Source organism: Spermophilus citellus (genome assembly GCF_964194105.1).
Source record: "Spermophilus citellus genome assembly, chromosome: 15".
NCBI classification, from domain to species: Eukaryota; Metazoa; Chordata; class Mammalia; order Rodentia; family Sciuridae; genus Spermophilus; species Spermophilus citellus.
Genome location: NC_138195.1, coordinates 15,871,840 through 15,898,025, shown reverse-complemented (window position 1 = coordinate 15,898,025; position 26,186 = coordinate 15,871,840). Strand labels below are relative to the sequence as shown.

Sequence of the window (26,186 nt, the reverse complement as noted above, 5' to 3'; positions counted from 1 at the left end):
GGAGGGGGGATGGTGGGGGATGGGAAAGGTAGCAGAATACAACAATTGCTATTAGTGCATTGTGTAAAATTGTGGATGTGTAACTGACGTGATTCTGCAGTCTGCATTTGGGGTAAAGTTGGGAGTTCATGGCCCACTTCAATCTAGTGTATGAAATGTGATGTGTCAAGAGCTTTGTAATGTTGTGAACAACCAATAAAAAAAATGTAAAAAAAAAAAAAAATTGTGCACCATGATCAAGTAGGATTCATCCCTGGGATGCAAGGATGGTTCAATATACGGAAATCAATAAATGTTATTCACCACATCAATAGACTTAAAGATAAGAACCATATGATCATCTCGATAGACGCAGAGAAAGCATTCGACAAAGTACGGCATCCCTTTATGTTCAAAACATTAGAAAAACTAGGGATAACAGGAACTTACCTTGACATTGTAAAAGCTATCTATGCTAAGCCTCAGGCTAGCATCATTCTGAATGGACAAAAGTTAAAGGCATTCCCTCTAAAATCTGGAACAAGACAGGGATGCCCTCTATCACCACTTCTATTCAATATAGTTCTGGAAACACTGGCCAGAGCAATTAGACAGATGAAAGAAATTAAAGGCATAAAAATTGGAAAAGAAGAACTTAAATTATCACTATTTGCAGATGACATGATTCTATACCTAGAAGACCCAAAAGGGTCTACAAAGAAACTACTAGAACTAATAAATGAATTCAGCAAAGTGGCAGGATATAAAATCAACACGCATAAATCAAAGGCATTTCTGTATATCAGCGACAAAACTTCTGAAACGGAAATGAGGAAAAACACTCCATTCACAATATCCTCAAAAAAAAATAAAATACTTGGGAATCAACCTAACAAAAGAGGTGAAAGATTTATACAATGAAAACTACAGAACCCTAAAGAGAGAAGTAGAAGAAGATCTTAGAAGATGGAAAAATGTACCCTGTTCATGGATAGGCAGAACTAACATCATCAAAATGGCGATATTACCAAAAGTTCTCTATAGGTTTAATGCAATGCCAATCAAAATCCCAACAGCATTTCTTGTAGAAATAGATAAAGCAATCATGAAATTCATATGGAAAAATAAAAGACCCAGAATAGCAAAAGCAATTCTAAACAGGAAGTGTGAATCAGGCGGTATAGCGATGCCAGATTTCAAACTATATTACAGAGCAATAGTGACAAAAACAGCATGGTACTGGTACCAAAACAGGCGGGTGGACCAATGGTATAGAATAGAGGACACAGAGACTAATCCACAAAGTTACAACTATCTTATATTTGATAAAGGGGCTAAAAGCATGCAATGGAGGAAGGATAGCATCTTCAACAAATGGTGCTGGGAAAACTGAAATCCATATGCAACAAAATGAAACTGAATCCCTTTCTCTCGCCATGCACAAAAGTTAACTCAAAATGGATCAAGGAGCTTGATATCAAATCAGAGACTCTGTGTCTGATAGAAGAAAAAGTTGGCTCCGATCTACATAATGTGGGGTCGGGCTCCAAATTCCTTAATAGGACACCCATAGCACAAGAGTTAATAACAAGAATCAACAAATGGGACTTCCTTAAACTGAAAAGTTTTTTCTCAGCAAAAGAAACAATAAGAGAGGTAAATAGGGAGCCTACATCCTGGGAACTAATTTTTACGCCTCACACTTCAGATAGAGCCCTAATATCCAGAGTATACAATGAATTCAAAAAATTAGACAATAAGATAACAAATAACCCAATCAACAAATGGGCCAAGGACCTGAACAGACACTTCTCAGAGGAGGATATACAATCAATCAACAAGTACATGAAAAAATGCTCACCATCTCTAGCAGTCAGAGAAATGCAAATCAAAACCACCCTAAGATACCATCTCACTCCAGTAAGATTGGCAGCCACTATGAAGTCAAACAACAAGTGCTGGCGAGGATGTGGAGAAAAGGGTACACTTTTACATTGCTGCTGGGACTGCAAATTGCTGCAGCCAATTTGGAAAGCAGTTTGGAGATTCCTGGGAAAGCTGGGAATGGAACCACCATTTGACCCTGCTATTGCCCTTTTCAGACTATTCCCTGAAGACCTTAAAAGAGCATGCTACAGGGATACTGCCACATCGATGTTCATAGCAGCACAATTCACAATAGCTAGACTGTGGAACCAACCCAGATGCCCTTCAATAGATGAATGGATAAAAAAAATGTGGCATCTATACACAATGGAGTACTATGCAGCAATAAAAAATGACAAAATCATAGAATCTGCAGGGAAATGGATGGCACTAGAGCAGATTATGCTTAGTGAAGCTAGCCAATCCCTAAAAAACAAATGCCAAATGTCTTCTTTGATATTATGAGAGCAACTATGAACAGAACAGGGAGGAAGAGCAGGAAGAAAAGATTAACATTAAACAGAGACATGAGATGGGAGGGAAAGGGAGAGAAAAGGGAAACTGCATGGGAATGAAGGGAGACCCTCATTGCTATACAAAGTTACATATAAGAGGTTGTGAGGGGAATGGGAAAATAAACAAGGAGAGAAATGAATTACAGTAGATGGGGTAGAGAGAGAAGATGGGAGGGGAGGGGAGGGGGGATAGTAGGGGATAGGAAAGGTAGCAGAATACAACAATTACTAATAGGGCATTATGTAAAATTGTGGATGTGTAACCAACGTGATTCTGCAATCTGCATTTGGGGTAAAATTGGGCGTTCATAACCCACTTCAATCTAATGTATGAAATATGATATGTCAAGAGCTTTGTAATGTTGTGAACAACCAATAAAAAAAATGATTAAAAAAAGTAAAAAAATAAAGTTTATTAAAACCATAAGTCAAAGCAATATTACTAAAAATCGATTCTAAAATGCAATTATATGTGTTTGAAAAGCATTCTTATTGAACAACATGGTCAGATTCATATATCAGCACAACAGTTACAAAGTTACTGTTATTTGATCTTTTTATAGGCCTATTTATGCATAAAAAAAATACCAACATATTCTACTTTTATGAAACATATTATCTCAATAAAGTTGATTTACGTAGAATATATACTGTCTGATGTATTTGTATGAAGCAAAAAAAAAAAAAAAATCAGGCAAAACAAATCTGTGGGGATAAATCCATAATTATGGAGATTCCCAGGGGCAAGGGTTGGACTGTTAACTATCAACATATACAGGCAAACTTTCTGAGGCAATAGATATTTTCTTAGCTTGCTTCAGGGGGTATGTATAGGCATATACAAAATTGTCAAATTTCACTCACCTGAACATTAAGTTATATTTCAATTTTTTAAAAGTGTGCTGTTTAACAAAAACAAAAAAAAAATTTTTTAATCCCCAAACTAAGTAATACAACTAAAAGTTGGACTTCATTTTCTAATTATGAAGAAAATAAAAGAATTGAAAAAAATCACAAATAACTTATGAAAATGTTAAAAAATAAATACAAAAATTACAACCATAAAATAAACTAACGATCATAGAAGACACTAAAAACCAGAATTATATAAAATTAACCTCTAAGAACACGTTCTAGATACATATATATGCTCATCTGCCAGAAATGCTTAACCTGAATCTAATCAAGGCTTGAATTCTAACATGTAGTTCACAGGCATTCTAAGAAAGAAAGAACAAGTTAAATGGCACTACAAGAAAACTGATCTAGAATTAGGGCCATTTCCCAAGACAATGGAATGCTTCTCTTCCAAGTCAACTGTCATTATAAAAGGATAGGTGGGCAGTTAGGGTATTGCTCTAGCTCAGGTGTTACCAAAGTTTTTTTTCTATGAACAATCAGAGTAAATATTTTAGGCTTAATGGCTATATAGTCCCTGCTGTAACCATTCAACTGCTACTAACAAATACATGTGATTGTGTTCCAATACAACTTTATTCATGAAGATTGAATTTCATAATATGGCTGTCATAAAATATTATTTGGGAATTTTTTTAGCCCCCCAAAATATAAAATCCATTCTCAGTATGCAGGTTGTCTATTTGGTGGTAGCTGGATTTAGCCTGTAAGCCAGATTCTGTGAGCACCTGATATAGATTAAAAGACTAAGGAGACAATAGCAAAATGCTATGCACAATCTAATCAGAGACTAAGAGGGAAAGAAGAAGATTTAAAAACATTTGGGATTAACTGGGAAAACCTGAACATGGCTTAAATTACATGATAGGTCATTATTATAATTAATTTTCTACATAGATATTATAGCTATAGAATATCCCCCAGGGTGCCTCAGAGTTCTTGATTTGCTGTGTTTTTAAATGTTTTAGAACGTACACAAGAACCAAAAGCACACATAGCAAAACTAAATTAATGATTGCTGAATCTAGGTAGTAGGCGCCTGTGTTTATTACACCATTACTTTGACTTTTCTATGTTGCTATTTTTATTTGACAAAAACATAAAAATTGGGCTGGGGATGTGGCTCAAGCGGTAGCGCACTCGCCTGGCGTGCGTGCGGCCCAGGTTCGATCCTCAGCACCACATACCAACAAAGATGTTGTGTCTGCCGAGAACTAAAAAAATAAATAAATATTAAAAATTCTCTCTCTCTCTCTCTCTCTCTCTCTCTCCCCTCTCTCTAAAAAAAAACATAAAAATTAAATAAGAATTAATTTAATTAATTTACTTGAACTAAAGGTTGTGAATGTTAAGGCAATTTATAAAATGAAGCAAATTGCCTTATTAGATTTCCAAAGGTATAATAAAGATATTTAATGGAGAAAATAGGAACAGAAGAATAAAGAGGTCAATAAAAGAGAAGAGACTGCCGATAACTGGCCTTAGACATACACATACCGAATTTAAGAACACACCATGAACCCACGTGATTCCCAACAGTAATAGAGAATCATGATCTGCAAATAAAATTTAAGTTGATTCTTATCTGAGTGCCAGTTAAATGTACAAAATGCAACTATAAATCCAATTCTAGGGTCAGTAATACAAGAATTAAGTACTTCAGTAATTGTGCTGTGAGGGCTCTTTCCAAAGATCTGGAATTAATTAGCCTGAGCTATTTTGCTAAATTTCTTCAAGGCAAGGACCTCTGATCAGTGCAAATAGAAGTCCCACCATGACTTTCTGTGTTCAAAGAAATTGTGTCCAATTACAACTTTCAAAGGAGGGACAAATGATACTACATCTGGCCTCTGAAGACCTCAGGCTGGATGGCAGCCTATACCGATATTGCCATTTTGCATCTTTTTCCTGAAATGTACTGCAAATTTGAAAGCACTATCATTTTGGGTCACATAAGTCTTTTTTAGCAATGGAAAGCTGCTGAACTGTCCCAGTTAGTGCAGTAATACAAAAAGATTTTCTGTTGATAATAACCCATTTTGTCCCACTGTCTCCATGTAGAACACGTATAAAAACTTATATACCTTATCTTATATAATACATAATCATATAATATGTACAGTTACATAATTTGATAATATAGCAATATTATACTTACAGTATACATAAGTTGTAGATTATGATTTCCAACCTATTTTAATGAACCTATCAATTTTACTGAAACAGTCACAGAATTCAAAACTTGGGACTTAATGAGTTAATGAAAATAATTTCCCTCCCAAAAGACTAATAGATTTAACTATATTATATTTTGAAATAAATTTATTGTAACATTAAACAAAATTTTTAAATTAACTGACAATAAACAAAATAATTTGAAATAAGTGAAGGGTATTATAAATCAGTAAAAATATAAAGAGTTCATTAAACAAAAATGCTTACTTATGAGTAATCAAAGAAATGTTAGTTAAAAATTTAAGAAACCGAGTTTAACAAAAATTTTTATAGATGCTATTCGGCGCTTAATGAAAGCAGTAAAATAACTACTAAGATGTACTGCTCAGACACATAAAAAAGAATGACTTTCTAAAAATCAATTTGTAACTGTGATCCATAAAAACAAATCAATTCTAACATTTATGAATCTATCTTACGAAAACAAAACATGAACCAAGAGTTAATTTGAAGATATCCAGTGCAGAGTTCTTTATAGTATGGACAATGTACAAAATTGCTAAATGTCAACAAAATTGACTTGGATTATAGTATCATTTCATAAAAATGAAACCTTTGAAAACATTTAATGGTAAAACTTATTATGTATATTTATAATTAAAGTTTACACACACACACACACACACACACACACACACACACAATTCTATAATTCTTAAATGACTAGATGGAAACATCTCAGAAGGTTAAAAAGTTTTTTTAAGGTTAGTGGAATTCTAGAGTTTGGTACTGACAGGTACTTTTTATTCTAAATTTTCCAAATGATCAAAAGACAAATATAAATGTTACATATTTCATACACAAAAATCTACTTTTAATAAAATTGACAGAAAATTCTTCACTTTTCTTTAGGGTCCATAACTAACAAACTGATTAACCAAGGGGAGAAAAGAAAATCATCATGAAAGGAAAAACCAGTGTATCACCCATAACTTCTGGGAGTGCACCCCAATGCATTCACAACTATTATTTTCAACTTGACTATAATTTAAGACATTAAAAAAAATGAAGCCCTTACTTACCATCATCTGCTAATATCTTGGCTGCATCTTTATCCTCTTCCCACTTCCCAGTCACAAAGCAATCTTTAATACTGTTCATTACCTTATATAGAAAAGACAGCACTTAGTTGATGTGTTCTAATCACTCAACAAAACAACTGCTGTTAAGAAACACTAGGCAACAACTTGCTTTTAAATACTTAAAAGTACTTTCATGGATATTCTCATCTAAGTGGGTCTGTAAGATTACTTTTGACATTGACAGTATAATCAAAGAGGTAAAACACAAAGGTTACAACAGTAAACAGCAGAAAGGGTAAGTACTATTAGTCTACTGACCTCATAAGCAACTGATATTTACAGTTTTAATTTGCAAAGTGTACTAATGTTTCTAAGGCAATGCAGTGAGAGCATTTTACAAAGTTGGTCTTGCTATTTGTTACCACAAAGTTACTTTGTCTAAAAACATAATTCTTATAGAATGGGAGAAAATATTTGCAGATCATATATCTGATAAATGACTGGTATCCAGAATATATAAACAATTATTTCAATAAACAACCCAATATTAAAAATAGGCCAAAATATGAACAAGCCAGTCATACTGATGCACACCTGGAATTGCAGTGGCTTGGGAGACTGAGGCAGGATAATCGTAAGTGCCAGCCTCCACAACTCAGTAAGGCCCTAAGCAATTTAGAGAAATCTTGTTTCAAAAAAATTCAATAAAAAGGGCACACTGCGGGATCAAGACTGGGAATGAGGCTCAGTGATTGAAGTGGTTGAGTGCCTCTGGGTTCAATCCCTAGTACCAAAAAAAAAAAAAAAAACCCACCAACAGATTATTTCTTCAAAGTATATACACAAATGGCCAATATGCACTTGAAATAATGTTTGACCTAATTAGCTATCTGGTAAATCAATACAACAGTGAGATACCTCTTTGCACCTTCGAAGATGGCTATACTCAAAAACATAGATAATAACAAGCATTGGTGATGATTTGAATAAATCAGAACTCACAAACACTGCTGGTAGGCATGTAAATAGCTCATACACTTTTGAAAGAGAAGTGAATATATGAGAGGAAGAATATTTTTCTATAATCGTATTAATAGTAATGTGATACTATTCTGACATTGTTTTGTGTGCAATAAGGGACAAATCAAATGAATAATGATATGATTTTTAAATTTTATCATCTTCAGACTCAGCCAGGAGATAATTCTCCAGTGGACAATGGATACAGACATAAGATGCAGTCCTAAAACGAACTGAAAATATTTGTATGAATTCTAGCTCTAGCCACTGGGATGACCTTGAAACAATGACCAACTCACAGTAATAAGCTTTTTTATGATGAGATTGTTATGTTAAAATACTATTTTCTACTAAAATAAATTACCACTTATGGTTGATTCCACATCTGGAATCAGAAATGAACAAAATACTGGACTCATCAGAAAGCAAAGAGGCCAACTAAGAAAACTAAGAGCATGTTAAATATAAAGCCAATATTAAGAGTCTTCCATGGGTCACAAAGAGTATAAGTATGAACATCAATAAAGAATGAAGCACATCAACTATATTTAAATTCATGACTTAATAATATTAAAAAATAAATAAATAAATAAAAGTTGCCAGGCCCAGTAGTGCATGCCTGTAATCCCAATGACTCAGGAGGCTTACAAAGGAGGACCACAAGTTCAAGGTCAGCTTTAGCCTCAAAATAAAAAATAAAAAAGGTTGAGATGAGCTCAATGGTAAAATGCCCCTGAGTTCAATTCTCATTAACCCCTCCCACACACAAAAAAAAAGAAAAAAATTACCTTTGGAGAATCACTCTAAAAATTGATCAACAAAAACAAAACAACAAAAAAGCAAGCATTTTAAAAACAGGTAACCCAATAGTAGGTAAGGGTCAGTCTTTCTTTATATAAGTATTCCAGCTAGTAAAGAGAAATAACTGAATCTCCATATCACAGCCTTAAGTAATTAATGGTCCTAGGCACTACACTGCTAACATCAAGGAGAAAAAGCCAGCCAGACTTTGCTTTCTAATGAAAAAAATGTTACCACATAGGAAATGGGGCTACCAAAAAATAAAAACTTAAATTCTGTCAAATTTATAGACTATTTTGTCTTTAAGGTAGCTATAACCATGTAGCTATTTAAACTCATCTAATTAAGTTTAGTCTTCATTAATTTAATCTTTTAGGGGCTGGGGATGTGGCTTAAGCGGTAGCGCGCTTGCCTGACATGTGTGCGGCCCGGGTTCAATCCTCAGCACCACATACAAACAAGGATGTTGTGTCTGCCGAAAACTAAAATAAAATATTAAAATTCTCTCTCTCTCTCTTTAAAAAAAAAAAATTAATCTTTTACTTAATTAAAAAGGCTGAGGATGTAGCTCAATAGTGTAACACTTGTCTAGCATGCATGAGGCTCTGGGTTCAATCCCCAGAGCCTGCAAAAGAAGAAGAAGAAGAAGAAAAAGGATTGAACACAAAAATATAATTCTTCTACATTCTTCTACTCAGTAGCCACATTTAAAGTGCTGGATAGCCACAAGTAGACACACTGGACAGTCATGCACAGAGCATTTCAATCATGACAGAAAGTTCTTAATGATATGATTTATTGAAAACCCAGAGGAGGACAGCCTGATTAAGTGCACAGAGGGATGCAATAAATACAATCCACAAAATCCAGAATGAGAAATTCTTAGTATATCAACACATGGCTTCTTCAACAAATAAAATGTAAGGAAAATAAGTCATGGAAGGCAGAAGGATCACAGATTGAGATTTAAATGACAGATAAAAACAACACTAAAAACCAAGTGAAACTAAACTATGTTTAGTGATGCAAACTTTGAGGATGAAATTAGAAAGAAAAGGAAAAATTGTGAGTCTGGATGTGATTCCCTCCACAAAAGGAAGGAGAATACAACAGGGGTAGTCATACTGGAGAGCAGCAAAACTTGATTTCTTGACCCAAGTGGTGGCCACAGGTATATTCACCTTCTAAGAATTCACTGTTAAACAATATTTTTACATGCTTTTTTCAATCTCTATTGTTTTACCATTAAAAATTGGTTAAACAAAATTTCATTCAGTGATATATAATAAATACAGTAATATGAGAGGTGACATTTAAGCAAATCAAACCTAAATCCTATCAAATTTCTAGATGCTTTGCCTATAACTTTAATGATGTTGACTATTTAAACTAAACTTAATTAAGTTTAAATTTTTACTTAATTAAAGGTATGATCATCAGTAAAGATAACAGGTACAATAGAATGGAAGCACACCAACTCTTTGTAAGTCCATGACTTCTTAACATTAAATTTTTAAAATAATCACCTTTGGAAAATCATTCTAAAAACTAATTTAAAAAATAAAAAACAATAACAATCAAACTGAATGATAGGAAGCCAGCCTTGGGAAGATCTAAAAAACATTCCAAAAAAGAGAGAATAAGGTGGGGGCCAGGGGGAATCTGAGATTAAGCCTTGGTAAGTTTGAGAACCAGCCCTGTGATACATAGTCTCCTTCCTTTTGTGGAAGAAACCACATCCAGACTTGTGATTATTTCCTTTTCTTCATAATTTTATCCTCAAAGTTTGCATCAGTAAACACTGCAGTATAGCTTCACTTCGTTTTTAGTGCTGTTTTTATCTGTTGTTTGAATCTCTCAATCTGCAATTCTCCCTCATCCCATCTTTTTCCTTACATTTTATTTGTTGAAGACACCAAGTAACTGATATGTAGAATTTCACAGATTCTGGATTGCACTGCTTTCCTGTGTGCACTCAATCAGGCTCTCTTCTCTGGGTTTCCTATAAATTGATATAGAAGAATACTAACAGGTGAATGGGGGAAGAACATTCATCAGTTTCACAGAGCAAAAACCATAAATGTAAACTTAGAACACTAAGTATATCCTCATAAGACACAAAATATTTCAAATGTATGAAAATTTGTATACAGTGCTTCAAAGAAAGAGTAATGTTACTATTCACACTGTAAGTTGAACATTTTCCTTTTCTCTATGACAAACGTTAACTAAATTCAGTACTTATGTAATCACTCAGAATGTATAAAATATCTACTATAATATTTTTAAAAATGACCTGTTTTAACTCATAAAAGTAAGACACCAACAACAGATAAGCAATACTAAAATCAGATAATGCTCTTCTAGGACAAATTCCTTATTCTTTCATTATAATTTGTTTTGTTTTACTGGTTGTGTGTGTGTGTGTGTGTGTGTGTGTGTGTGTGTGTGTGGTGTTAGAAATCAAACAAGGGCCTCACAGATGCTAGGCAAGTGATCTGCCACCCAGCTATACCTTAAGTAATCCTAATTCTTTCCTAAATTAAACATAATTACTCAGCCTTACCTCCTCTAAATCCCAATCATGGGGTGCCTCCACAAGAAATTTGGAACAGTCCAAAGAATCAGCCTTATGTTTACACCCTCTGTCAGGCTGGCTGACACGAAACAACCCTCCAAGCTCTTCTCGGGTATCTTCATCTTCATTATCCTGTATTACTAAAGAGACCACCAAGAGGAAAAGGTAAGAACAAACACTTCACCTCTAGAGGACTCAGAATCTTCAACCAGTTAGGACATACATCTCAGAAATCAGGGAACTGGGAATCCCTGTTTATGGTAGGTAAGGTGGTGGCCCTGAGTCAATCAGCTACCAAGAGTAGGACAGTCACAAATGAAGAAAAGCCCAGGAAACCACCACACTCCATATTTGGAGGACTCTTCTCTCCTACAAGGCAGCAGCAAATAGACCATTGAGGAGTGGGAATACTAGGGGGGTTGGGGAAAAGAAAGGAAATTAAAGGCGAGCTTTAAATTATTATGGAAGAGTTTTGGGGAGGAATGTTGAGTTTCTAGTCACTAAAAGTCCTTAAAGAAAATCTAAATCAAACTCAGTAAACACCAACTCTCCAATTCAATACTCCAAGCCCAATGTCCAATCATGTAGCAACGGGGAAGCACAATGTAAATCTCACCACTTTATATTTGTTTCTGCATTATTTTTTCCAAAAATAACATACAAGTTTAACAAAACACAATCAGAGAAGAAGGGCAAAAGGAAGAACAGAATGCATTACATAAGATTCTCAGTCTAAGGAAAAAAAAATTTACTGGCAGAAATATTTACCTGGCATTATATTCTACACAAAACTTCTCATGAAGCACTTTATAAAATGATAAAATGGACTGTATCCCCAATATAATTTTTATGGCAAACCTATCAATCTATTTTGTATGACCAGTTTGTGGTCTTCATGAGGTAATTATTAAAAACATCTGCCAAATATAAAATGTGACAGCCAAGAATTATGAACAAATTCCCTTATCCTCACTTCAGAAATAATCTAAGAAAATAAAATATTGTAGCTCTGAATCACAGTTCTTTACCTGCCCCATAAATAAGTTTTCGAAGGTTTGGAGTTGCTTGTTGCTGCCTTAGAAAGGCCTCTGCTGCCTTCCTGGAAAGGTCTTCTTTCCACTTTAGGGCACCTAAAAGGTCAATGTCAATATCCAGTTACATCTGTATACTTGTCCTTGCTGCTTCAAGTTCACAACTTATTCATTGTAAACCCCATAACATCTGAACAGTTAACAAAATCTCCAAACAGTATTATTATTCTACTGACAGCAACAATTTTAAGTGCCAAGTCTCAAAAAGCAATTAAATTTAAGCATGTTTGAAGTTATCATGAAACAGTTATTTACCTGAAGTTTCAATGGAATAGTTATTTTCTTCCTTGTAATCATCATCCTCTTTAAGTAAATCTTCAATATCACTGGTCTCATCAATTATGTTCTCAGACTCCAGTTTCTGCCCACTGCCCACTTGCAAAGGTTTTCCAAGCTTTTCCCTAATAGCCCCTTCATTTTCTGGGTTTTCCTCCTCTGAACTGAGTAAGGAGCTTTCTTCAGATACATCTTCAGAAGGAAATGCCTCTTCAGCTGTGCAATGACCAGAATCAGAAGTGGTGAGGGCTGCTTTTTTAATTGGTGAAGACTTCTCTAGAGTCAAATGGTCACTGCCATGAGTATCTGGCAATAGTCTTGCTTCACCACCTTCTCCAACAGCCTTCGATTCTAAAACATCCCTCTCTTCTTCTGCAGAAGAGTCTTCTTCACTGCTCTCATCAGCTTCCTCTGCTTCCCCTTCTTCCCCTGAGCTCCTCTCGAGGTCATCATCACTATCAGCAAATGCTGGCAAATCCACCTCACTGTCTTCCTCCTGCTCAAGTTTCTGCCTTTTGATACCCTTAATAGTCATATACTTAGTCATTTCAGTATCATCTTTCTCCTCTTCTGTTTCACTATCACTAGAGCCATTCTCTGACCTGTCACTTTCAGACATTTCATCATCTTCATCATCACTATCTCCAGACTCATCTTCTTTATCTCCAAAAACAGCTTTGCGACGCACTCGACCAGTCTTCACATCCATTTGCTTTTCCTCTTTTGGCATCCACAGCCTATAATTACCAAGTAAATACAAAATAACAATTTGTACAGTAATTGACTAATCTAGAAATGATAAGAAAGCCAATAAAAATACAATTAAATATAAAATGTTAAGGAAAAGTTTAAGATGACACAGCATAGGAAAAAATGATTTGATAAACATTGGAATAGCTAATAAACAAACTCATGAACAGTTTTCTAACAACACACTTATAAAGAACTTATGGAAGGAAAAAAGAGATAACCTTTTTAAACCTCTATGTGTGTACATATACATACATATATATATATAGACACACACAATATAACATGTAATTATGCGTACAAACTAAATTTTATTAAATTGTTATAACACACACACACACATATATATATGTATTTATTTATTTAAATTTTTAGAAAATGTGTTCAAACAGAAGTTAGTATTTAGTAGATCTTTTGAAAGACTGATATATTTCTAAGTGAGATACAGATGCTCCTTAAGGAAATAGCTGATTCCAGGTCCAAGGAGAACAAAATTAGCCTAGTTCATCTTTTTGTATCAGAAAGCAAGACACGCTCAAAGACTAATCGGGATGTGCCAAAAGGACAGCAGAGACAGACTGAATGCTCCTGTGATCTAATCTATTAATAACATAGGCACTGGAAAGAATAATGACAGCAATAAAACAGTAGCACATGAAATAAAAACAAGAGTTCATTAATCAACAGTGACAGTGAAATAAAGTAAGAAGTAAAAGCTTTTTGTTAAAGAATGTCAGCAAATATATGTAAAAGAATAACAGATTAAGAAAATTGCCATTTTCAAATGACCTATGCTGTAACTGGTACAGAATCATTAACATGCTAAAACCACAGAAAAAAATAAAAACTATATGAAGCTATTTAATGTAGTACTACATATAAAACTATGAATAAACACCAATTTAAATCACACCATAAGTAAGTCAAAATACACCAATAGTAACAAAACGATGACTGTACCAAGACTATATAAACAAGGAAATATTTGGGATATAGAGATAAAAATTTACATGTATTATAACTATATGCTAAAAAACAGCACCCATACAAACATGGATGACAAAAATAATACACAAAAATGAAAACAGTTAATTACAACAGATAATAACAATGATGTTTTAGTGAACTTTTTTTTAACCATACAATTTATTTTTATTTTTTTTAGTCATACATGACAGCAGAATGTATTTTGACATATAATACATACATGGAATGTACATACATCAATCATAGTCTATTCTGCTGCCCTTCCTATCCCACCTACTCCTCCCCTCCTCTCCCATCCTTTCTCTCTATCCAATCTAATGTGACACACTTTTTCTTTCTTTTTCTCATCACAACATCATATATGTATTCTGTGTAACAATGAGGTTCTCCTTCCATCTTCCGTGCAACTCCCCTTCTCCCTCTTTTTCCCTCCCATCTCTCTTCCCTATTTAGTGGTAGTCTTCTCATGCTCTTCCTCCCTATCCCATTTTGAGTCACCCCCCTTATATCAGAGAAGACATTTGGCATTTGTTTTTTAGGGATTGGCTAACTTCACTTAGCATAATCCGCTCTAATGCCATCCATTTGCCTGCAAATGCCATTATCTTGTTATTTTTCAGTGCTGAGTAATATTCCATTGTGTATAAATGCCAAATTTTTTTAATCCATTCATCTATTGAAGGGCATCTAGGTTGGTTCCACATTCTAGCTATTGTGAATTGTGCTGCTATAAACATTGATGTGGCTGTGTCCCTGTGGTATGCTCTTTTTAGGTCTTTTGGGTATAGTCCGAGAATGGGAATAGCTGGGTTAAATGGTGGTTCCATTCCCAGCTTTCCAAGGAATCTCCATACTGCTTTCCAAATTGGCTTAGTGAACACTTTTTAATCTGCCAGGTATTAATAGATGCTAAATAGTTATACACACTAGAACAAATAATATACTAGATAATCTCAATCACTTTCAGATTAATTAAAGGCATAAATCAATACAACAAAACCAATGTTTAGCAAATACCCACTATGTTTGAAGGTATATAAATTCCTTACCGGGTCTAAAGAATAATTCAAATGAGCCATAACATTAGGGGACCTCATTTACAAAGATACAATGCAACAAAAGCAAAACATTCAGAGACAAAATGTGTGGCTCTGAATAGCACATGAATAAGCTCCCTGATTCTGCTCTAGAATTTTAGTCACCAAAAGAAAGCTAAGTGAACTCAGGTCTCTAAAAGAAAACTACAGAAAAGACTTTGTGGTATTTCATGAGTATTCTGATTCTTTCTGTTGAAAATAAATCCTGAATTTCATTTTGAGAAAATACTTCCATGTGATGTCTTGTACCTGAAAAACCACACACATACAAAGCAAAACAAAATAACCTGGATTGAATCTCACCAAAACAAAAACTGTTATGATTGCAGAATGACGGGTAATATAATTGTTATAATTAAAACTAGAAAAAGTAGGCTTACCCTTGTTTATCTATTTCCTCTGACCCCAGAGGTTTAGAATCAGAAAAAAGTGTCACTTTGCTTAAAGCCATCTTGGCATCAATAGTGGAATGTGTTGTGATAAGACTTTGAACCAATTCACTGGTGGGTCCTGCCTCCTCCTGTCAAAGATAACACTTGAAATTAATTCCCACCTTCATTAAAATTTTCTAAGTTCATAGAGTATATCATCTAAATAGTTACCGTAGGTCCTTCTGAAGCACTGTTCTTTATTTGCCTGGGGTGGGAGGATGGGGGGGACACCAGAGGTTTAACTCAGCGTCACTCAACCTCTGAGCCACATCCCCAGTACTATTATTTGTATTTTATTTAGAGACAGGGTCTCACTGAGTTTAGTGCCTTGCTTTTTGCTAAGGCTGGCTTAGAACTTGCAATCCTCCTGTCTTAGCCTCCCAAGTCCCTGGGATTACAGGTTTGTGCCACCATGCCTGGCTGAAAGCACTAGCTTAACCCAACAAAAATCCCATTTTGAAACTAAAAATAAAATCTCAAAAAAACAGAACCAGATCATTCTGAATGAGAAAAACACCAAAAAGAGAGGAAAAACACATTTGTTTGTATAGAGGTGCCACACTGGCCCATAGGAAGTCAGGATTCTTCCTTTCTGCTTAGTCTGAAACTGCCTGATGTTCTTCTACATATTTAAAATATGCATTTGGACCTTTATTACAAGTGTGGATAAGGAGAAGAAGCTTCAACAAATAAAAACAAAATACATTAATTACTATCATAAAAAAAAGCAGCTCAGAAAGAATGAAAGAGTTCAGAGTAAAGACTCCTCTTACCAATGCTTGAAAACCATGGCTGCCACCAAGGTCAACATAGACAGCATCTTTGTCATACAGCACACCCCCAACTCCAGAAAGAGGTGCATAAACCAGCTTCTCCTTTTCATTTAAACAGCGCTTCTTCTGCTGTTCAGGAAGAGCACAGGGATCTGGGAGGAAACTGACATCACTCACAGCAAAATCTCCTACACCTAGAAGAAAGAACCCAGGAAGTGACTTCAGCTGACTAGAAATCAACCAGTATTAACATCCCACAGACTGGGGCTAGGGACGTGGCTCAGTGGTAGAATGCTTCCCCAGCATGCATGTGGCCCTAGATTCGAGCCCTAGAACCATTTAAAAAAAAAAAAAAAAAAAAAACAGTCCCATAGTCTAAAGGCTTAGGATTCTGTAAAGGGCATTATTCAATAGTAGAACTGTACCTTTCTAGTTAGATGACACCAGCATCCACTAACACATTTGCTAGTTGACGCATACCCAGGTTATGGCAAAGTAGCTCAGAATTGTTTGGACATTTTTCAATTTTCATGAGAAATGAAGTCATCTCAAGAGTTCTACAATATAGTGTTTTACAAGAAAGAGGATACCTGGCATGTGAACTTGGCTTTTATTTTTCAAGTGTGCTCCTCGTAAATAACCATAAAGAGACACCTTTCGGTCACATTTGATGTTTGTTCGGATATCTTCAGGGTTTGTCAAATCTTCCATCCTAGAAAAATAAAACTAAGCACTATTACAGTTTTGTTTTACTAACCTTTTTAGCTTTAAATTACATGGACTGGGGAAAAAAGTTTACATTTATTTTTACCTGTCTGCCAAGATATAAGGATGAGAAGTTTGCCATGTGAGAGGCCTAAACTTCATAACTGTAATAAAACGGCCCAGATTGTGAATCTCTTGGTTCTGGTATTCTCCATGTACCATTCCAGAAAGATAGAACAGTTTCGCACCCTAAATATTAAAAAAAATATATGAAAATTAAATTTCAGTTAAATTCTGGTCAATATGGTGCCAAAATAAAGGCCCTAAATAAGACAAAATCCTGAGAACGCAGACCACTGGCAATCCAGTATCCTCATGCTTGCCGAGCCTGCCTGGGCTTCTTCAGGACTTGTTGTATAAGGGATACGTAGGAAGAGACTGCTCTCCAGTCAAGTAGTGGCATCTATCTGGGCATGGCAAAAAGAGGACAATGAGACTCCCAGGCAGAAAAAGGATTCTATGACCGAAGAGTCACAGAAGGAAGACAAAAGTTGCAGTCCCTAGTCCTTCATTAGGGAAAACTTCTACTGTGCTTTAAATTATGACCCCATAAATAAGACAGACACTACTTGTTATGGCAGATAACAGAGACGAATGAAATATGATAAGGGGCCCAGATTAAAGATTCTCTGAAGGGAAATATTCCAGGGACTAAGTACAGATGCATAAAGGATACTCAGGAAGCCAAGCCTATAAAGATGTTTACTAATGTCCCTTCATTATATTTTAAAAGGATTAATTCAAATAATTTCTCTTCCTACCGGGTAGACTTCTGTCCAGAATCTGTGTTTTAATCGCTTCTTTGTCTTCTTCAGTTGCTTATTATGCTTGAAGGAGTCTAAGTGGGTAAGAACTCCCATAATTTTAGGAAAGCCATGTACTTGACAGATGTTCAGAAACTCAAATGTTTCCATTTCAAACCCAAAGCTGGCATCTATAAGCATGAGAACCTAAAAACAGAACATAAAATTTCTCAAAGCAGGGGTAAGCAAAACATAGCCCACAGGCCAAATTCAGTCCATCACCTGTTGATATAACTAAAGTGCCACTGGAACATAGCCACATTAATTCATCTACATACCATCTACAGTTGCTTTTGCACTGCAACTGCAGAGTTAAATAGCAGCCATAGCAATTGTATGAAATACGTATTCCTTAGCCCTTTGCAGGAAAATGTGATTTCTGCACTAGACTCAACTCAGTGGCCCTTAGGAAGCACTCTGACAGTGAAAGCACCCTCTGACTGGATACACCTGTCAGGACGTAAATTTACATCTCAAAAAATCCAAATTATGAGAAAGAACTCAGAAAAAGCTGGGCCAAATTTGGCCCTTTTATAAAAATCCTGACTTCAAGAAATGAAATTTTTTGTAAGGAAGCCAAACACTTGTCTTTAACATCCAAAAAGTGGGCAAAATGATAACAGCTTCAATTGTCTCATGGGGGGGAAGTATGAAACAGAAAAGTTCTATCTTGCATGTTAACTGGTATCATTCAATTACTCAGAAATCATTTTTTTTCAATTGATAAATTGACTCTATTTTATTCTCATCTTTTTGTAGCTAACTAAAAATATCAAAAAACACAAACAGGTAAGGGGGTATAGCTCAGTGGTATGGGATGTGCCTAACATTCACAAGGCTTATCTTTGTGTGCACAAATCACACAAAGGCAGGTTACTAAGTGTTGTGAGCAAGCACACAGCCACTGCACACACCAGACTAGACTCTGCAAGAAGAATTCTCCAATGACAATGGAACAAGGCAAAGATGGGTAGGACGGCTATCAAATATTAGAATATCCTGACACCCATTTGACACCACAGTGTACCAAAAGACAAGTAGTTGGTTGTAAAATCAGGAAGACAAGGTAGCAAACAGTCGCTCAGCTGCCATCTGCATGAACTAAGTCTGTATTACACCCCCAATATCCACATATGCATGTTCATACACAAATCCATGTATTATGTAGGCCTTTTCCACATGACTTAGGAAGCTTTCTGACAACCCAGAGTGGAATAATCAACATAAGTCCCAGGTTAAATTATGGTACATTCATAGAAGGAATACTACATTAAAAAGAATAAGGTTGAGCTATAAAAGTTACTGATTATATATATCCACATACATTATATGAAGAAGCAAAGCACAGGGTAATTTATGTAATAAACTACCATTTTTGTTTATAAAAGGTTACACATGTGTTTAAATGTATCTGGAAAGATACTCTTCTGAGGTAAACTAAGATACCAGGGACAGAGCCAAGAAAGAGAAAATATGAATGTTTGTATCCTACAGTACACTTTTGAATATTTTACCAAATGTGTGATCCTTTTAAAAATCGTAACAAGTTTTACACAAAAGGCTTCTTTTTTAATAGGCATGTTTAATTAGGAAAGTACTAATTCAATCATGTCAAAACACAAGGTTTAGTAAATTACACTACTTTGTGTTGATAATAAATATTTATTTTTACTATTGGTAGCATTACATGTTCAAAATGGGGATGCTATTTAATTTTCTGAAATTAAAATGGCCTGGTTTTAAAAATCTGTATTACTTGTATTTAATATTATTTTAGGGGAAAGGACAAAATCTGTATCTTTGTCAATAAACAATTCTCCAGAAAGAGCTGAATTGGGGGTGGGGGGGAGTAACAGTCATGTCATCCTATCATGCTAGTTTATAAGACAGTCAACAGAGTATCATAAATAGTGAACATTATCACTTTCCAGATACAATTGAAGCTGGTTTTCCACATTCTTATTAATGTCTAGTTTTTCCATTAATAAACTATGACTGCTGCATTAGGGCAATCCATGTACTTATGTGACCATAATCACTAAGAACAAAGGTCTAACACTAACACTAAGAACAAAGGTACACACACACATACACACTTATATTTACACTAATGAGCTTTTATTGGCTATGTTCATTAAAAGTTTCCCCCATTCTGTGGTTTGCTTTTAGATCTTAAAATGCATTTAATCAAGTGCATATCATTTTTATCATAACAATTATTAGCGATAATTATAATTATTAGTAATAATTAGAATAACAATTATTAATTCAATCACATTTACTGTTTTAATAATCACAAAATATTCTCCCTTTCAACATGGGATAAATAGTTTATGACATTTTTTGTAAGTCTTCATCAGAAACCCAGGCTGCCTCTATTAACTTACCAGATCCGCTACTTTGGCCAGATCAATCATCATGTTAATGTCACACCCACATTCAATAATGGTGAGTCTGCGTTTTTTACCTATAAGCAAAAAAATGAACATATTACTTTTAAAAAAATCCTGAAAAGGTAATTTACTAGTTCACTGACTAATTATCATGCTTTAACTGTATCCATTAATATAACACGTACATTTATAAGAATATGCTAGAAGTTCATTTTTATGTGAGAAAACTGGCAAAATAAAATACATCCCACCTTGATTTGTCATGTTCTCTCTTTAATTTTAAAACAATACCAAGTTTACCCAGATAAATGAAAATGTTCAAATAGGTAAAATTGTGACTGGACAGAGTTCATGATAACTATGATCCTGTTGTTTAGCCAATTACTTTAACTTGATCACTATAGTTAAAACATCCTCAAATCTAATGCAACAGAAAAATCCATGGAACAATGATTATTTTCCAGTTAAAAGGCCTGACTAGGGCTGGGGTTGTTGTGGCTTAGCAGTAGAACTGCTTGCCTAGCACATGTGAGGCCCTGGGTTTGATCCTCAGCACCACATGAAAATAAATAAATAAAATAAAGGTATTGTGTCCAACTACAACTAAAAAATAAATATATTTTTTTAAAAAGGCCTAACTATATTATTGTTGCAAGACACTTCAGATTCTACCATTGCTATTTTATTTTCCACTTGGAAAATTCACTATCAATCCAACGTATCAAAGGGAAAAAGAAAATGTCTTTCACTTCCACAAGAATGAGTTTTAAGAGGGAAAGTGGGTGTGCATGTTCACAGTGGTACTTACTACCTGTTAAAAAAAAATGTCCATGGTTACCTGACCAGCCTGCCTCTGCCTGCTAAGCCTTTCCAAGGAACACTTGGCAAACCCAACAGAGCAATCAGGTAAGGTATTCACATATATCATTATCTCTAGGAACCTATCCTTTTCTGAAGCTACAATCATTCAGCACAAAAGAATACAATGTGACAATATTACTTTAACAATTTCTACTCAAGAAAACAAAAAGATTATGTATGTCACTCAGGTGACAACCCTGCTATATGGCAGCAAAACCTACCTGACACAATCGTTACAGGGCCTCTGATTTCAGTCAACTTTTGCCTGGTAAAATTCCGAATGAGGCACTGTATCAAAGTGCTCTTTCCAACTTTTGGAGGTCCCATCACCACTACCACTATTGGTGGGGGCTCTAGTGGAGTTCGATCAACCACTGGAATGTGATGCTTTTTGGTCTTTAAATCCTGAGTCCTATTTGTAAAAATAAATTAATTCACTTTCAAAATAATAAAGGTTAGAACTTTGTTAAGTACAGATTTTATAGAGAGAACAGAAAATACATGGATACAATTAACTTGTTGTTAACTTAACTTCTCACCCCAAGCAAAGTAACTGCTTTCAGTAAAGATGTAACAGGATGACTTCAAAAGTAAAGTGAGTTGAGGAGCTGAGATTGTAACTCAGTGATAAAGTGTGTGAGGCACTAGGTTCAATTCTCAGTACCACATAAAGATCCACTGACAGACAACTAAAAAATTTTTAAAAAGTAAAGTGAGTTGAAAATTAAATACATCTTAAATCTGATTGTTTTAAGAGTTAAATTTAATAGTTTAAAAGGAAACAAAAGATAAACACTGAGGCAGTGCGTCATAACAAATAAAAGCAGAGGTTTTGGAGATCAATTTGACTGTTGTATTTACTGGTTATGTGATGGAGGAGGTAAAACTTGTTTTCTTATTCATTAAGGACAAAAATAATTCTTAATCTGTTAAGGCTGTTGATATATTTGATTAAATAATGTTTTAAAAACACTGCTGGGCATTCAATAAGGATTCCCTAAATAAAGCTACTTTAGTATTATATGTTACAATTTTAGAATTAAGTAAAAATTTTTAGGGGGAAATGCACATAACATCACAGATTGTTAAAACTTAGGGAAAAAAACTATAAATTAAATTCTGTAAATTATTTTTTCTTGGGCAAAAATAACCACAGTGGGCAGATGCTAGAGGCAAGGCTGCTTCTATGGGAAAGGCTTCTCATGTTTTAGTAAGACACATGGCATGCAGGTGTCTTTCAAAGCTCAGAAAGCCAAATACTGTCTCCCACCACCTAAGAAAGAATAAATAGAACCACCATCAGAATTCAGAGAAACATACCTGTGAAAGGATCTAGCCATCCGCACAGCAGACTGAACTGTAAAAGCTTTGGGGTTTCTCTTCCGGGCATCATCTTCATCTCCAAGTTGAAGATCCTGCAGATGCCGTTTCTTTTTCTTCTCAGCTTTGGGCCCACTGTGTTTCTTTCTGTGTTTCTTCTGATCCTTGGACTCCATAGTGGCTATTTATCAACTCACAAATAACTATACAGAATGGGATGGAAAGGTGGGGGAAGTATTTTACAATGAAGGCAAGGAGGTGGGCAGGGGTGTGCCTGTGCAGTTAATTCCACATATTTCTTTATGAAAAGATGATGCATTTATTCAATCAACAGGTGCAGAAACTACTTAATACCACCCTCCATTTCACTTCTCTTGGTTACGCCATAAATTACAAGAGTTATCTCTGCTAAGGATACCTTTTATGTTTGTTAAATTTTATTCATCTTAAGTGTCCTGTCAATATCAGAGGTGTCCACTCCTGTATAAAGATGGGCTGGGAATATAGCTCAGTTGGTAGAGTGCCTGGGTTCAATCCCTAGCACCACAAAAAAAAATTAAATAAATAAATAAATAAATAAAAGAAAGAAAAGATTCTCTATCTGTATTTTCCCATACAGTAAGCCACAAGGTCACTATATGGGAAAATATAGTTAGGGAAACTGGAAAAAAAAAAGAATCTGAATTTTAATAAATTTAATTCCGAATTTAAATAGGTATATGCGGCTAGTGGCTAACATACTGGACAGCTCAAGCCTAGACATCAACTGATTTTATGGTCTTCTAACTTAAACTAAAATTTTAATTTCTAACTTAAACTTAAACGTCTAAAATATTTTATTGGCCGTCCAATTGCATGTGCTGGACGGGCATATTTTCTAACTGCCAGAGAAGTAAATTTTATCCTACTTGTACGGGCTCCCTCCTCCCTCCCTCTTTTTTTTTTTTTTTTTTTTAAGCTGGATAAACTCTAGGTCGCCGCTGGGACCATCCTGCCACGAAACTACCATTCCCTGCCACATTCCCTCCTGGTCCGGGATTTTTGCCAAATTCACTCCGCTATTCCCCAATGACCTCAGAGCACAAGACTGCCCGGGGGAACCGTACCACGATCTCGACTCAGTATCCTCCCAGAGACCCAGAGCCCTCAAACTCGTCGACCCGAACCCGCGGCGGTTACCGGGTTCACAACTGCTACTCCTCAGCTCCACATGGACGCCACCGGAAACGGAAATTCGCACCACCCGCTGGCTCTCGGGTGGAAAACAAGAAACAGAAGAAAGATATCTACCGAGAGACCAATTTCAGAGGAAAATACCGGAAGGAAGTCTTGTGATTGGCTGAGTGTGAGCGCAAGCGCCGTCTGCGCCGTTCTTTCCGCCCCGCCCAACGAATCCCCCGCCCGGACGAAACTCGGCTGAACCGCAAGTCCGGCGGTGTCAGTGCGCAGTGGAGGATGTCGCGCGTGCTTGAATCCCAGACCAAGGCCAGGGCTACAGTGCTATACGAAAGGCGGAAGTGGGTACATTTAGTCCACCTAGTCACCGTGTCAGTACCCTTCGAAAGCCTTGAGTCCCACAGCCGCCGACTCACTGAATGGACTTTTCACTCCATTGGCGTCTACTTCATTGTCCTTAGAGACGGCAGAGCCAGGGAAGGATTCCTCGAGTTCTTTGGATATCTGTTGCCCTCTTTTGCCGGGACCGATAGACTCTCAGAACAAGGATAAACGGCCCCGGCCTGAATTGCTTCGCCCTTCTCCTTGGAAAAAAAGGATTTTCCTTGAAGGAATGCAGCATTCTGCTGTTGTCTTTGTGCACAGCTTTGCCATACCCATTCCTAACTGAGGAAATGTCTTTGAGTCCCTTTAATCCTGGTCTCAGCTAAAGTTTGGTCAGAGGGTGTATCTTCCTCTTGTCTTGAAAGGTTTCTTTTCAATATGATTGCACCAGTGCATCTGGGGGACTCAATTCTGTGCCACATAACTAGGCTCACTCTAATAATAGAGACCCCCATACTCCATTTCATTTCACAGTGAGCTTGTCAGACTCTCAGCATTTACAGATATATTCACCCTGCACTTTACACTTTGTGCTGTTCTGGGGAGGCTAACATGACACATACTCCCCTTACATATGAAGAGCTTGGAATGTTTTAACTCCTCCAACATTATTCCCTCTTTCTTCTTGGAGATTTCAGTACACAGGTAGATGATCCTTTTAACATCTTCTTGGGCCCAGGAAGCATATTCTTGTACTCTGCCTTACTTTAGCTTATCACTCCCCGCCTTCATCCCATCATACTTGACAGATATGAGGACTGCAAGCCCTGTGGCATTCTAATCTGCACCACTAACTACCTCCTATCTTTCCAGGCTACCTCATCTATTGCCCTGAAACAAAATTTCTATTACTTTACCAGCACCTCCAATCTGATCTTACTTCCTGTTCATTGTTTCATCCTGCCTTAATAACTTCTCTGTCTCCAGCAGGCTAGCCTAAAGTCCAGTGCTGATGCATCAGTTGAATGATTGATGATGACCAATCATTTTTGATGGCCAATTAACGGCACTGGTCTCTTGCATATCTCCTCAACTCACCCACCTCCCCATTACTTCATCATCTGCTTGGTAAGATGGGAGCCCTGGATAAATAAAATTCTTTTATTTATTTTTATTTTTCACATTTTTATTGGTACATTATAATTGAACATAATGATAGGATTTTTGTTACATATTCATATATGCACACAATATAACAATATAATTAGGCCAAAATCACTCCCCAGCATACCCCCCCTTCCTCCCTGTCTCTTTCCCCTTGATCCTTTTCCTCTATTGATCTCCCTTTGATTTCCCACCTTTTTCCTTTTTGTTCTCTAGCTTCCAAATGAAAGAACTCCCTTCTGAGTCTGACTTATTTTGCCTAACATAATGGTCTCTAGTTCCATTCATTTTCCTGAAAATGACATAATTTTATTTTTCTTTATGACTAAATAAAACTCCATTGTGACTATATCTCACACTTTCTTTATCTTAATCTGTTATGGACACCCAGGCTGGTTACATAGTTTGGCTATTGTGAATTGTGCTGCTATAAACATTGGTATGCATGTATCACGGACATATGATGACTTTAATTCTTCAGGATGAATACTGAGGTATAGTCTATATGGATCATATGGTGGTACCATGCTTAGTCTTTTGAAGAACCTCCATACTGATTTCCAAAGTGGTTGTACTACATTAACACTTTTACCAACAGTGTAAAAATGTTCCTTTTCCTCCACATTCTCTCCAGCTTTTATTATTATTTGAATTCTTTTTTCATATTTTATTGGTGCTTTATAGTTGTACATACTGATGGAATTTGTTGTTACATATTTGTACACGTACACCATGCATAATATATCAATATAATTTGGCCAATATCACTCCTCTTGAAGACTACCATTCTGACTGGTTTGAGATGATATTTCAGTGAAGTTTTTATTTGCATTTCCCTAGTTGCTAATAATGTGGAACATTTTTTTCATATATTTTTTGGCCATTTGTATTTCTTCTTTCGAGAAGTGTCTGTTTAATTCATTTCCCCATTTATTAATTGGGCTATTTGATTTTTTAGTGTAAAGTTTTTTGAACTCTTTA

General features: G+C 35.7%; 1 protein-coding gene across 2 annotated transcripts in view; it reads right to left on the bottom strand.

Moving 5' to 3' along the window:
- BMS1 (BMS1 ribosome biogenesis factor) overlaps positions 1-23,848 on the bottom strand; it is a 45,365-nt gene extending 21,517 nt beyond the window's left edge. The window contains exons 1-13 of one of the 2 annotated variants that reach the window (XM_081267468.1): positions 23,721-23,848; positions 22,542-22,744; positions 21,443-21,633; positions 20,355-20,434; positions 17,926-18,114; positions 17,211-17,353; positions 16,990-17,111; positions 16,400-16,593; positions 15,576-15,715; positions 12,341-13,098; positions 12,023-12,124; positions 10,983-11,134; positions 6,596-6,677 (exon numbers count right to left, since the gene is read on the bottom strand). In XM_081267468.1, coding sequence (XP_081123594.1) covers positions 6,596-6,677; positions 10,983-11,134; positions 12,023-12,124; positions 12,341-13,098; positions 15,576-15,715; positions 16,400-16,593; positions 16,990-17,111; positions 17,211-17,353; positions 17,926-18,114; positions 20,355-20,434; positions 21,443-21,633; positions 22,542-22,717 — 2,329 coding nt within the window. In that variant the 5' untranslated portion in view covers positions 22,718-22,744; positions 23,721-23,848. Of the gene's footprint in view, positions 1-6,595; positions 6,678-10,982; positions 11,135-12,022; positions 12,125-12,340; positions 13,099-15,575; positions 15,716-16,399; positions 16,594-16,989; positions 17,112-17,210; positions 17,354-17,925; positions 18,115-20,354; positions 20,435-21,442; positions 21,634-22,541; positions 22,745-23,647 lie in introns of both variants that reach the window. The other variant, XM_081267467.1, reaches the window with a different exon arrangement.
- Between the last annotated feature and the right edge of the window lie 2,338 nt (positions 23,849-26,186).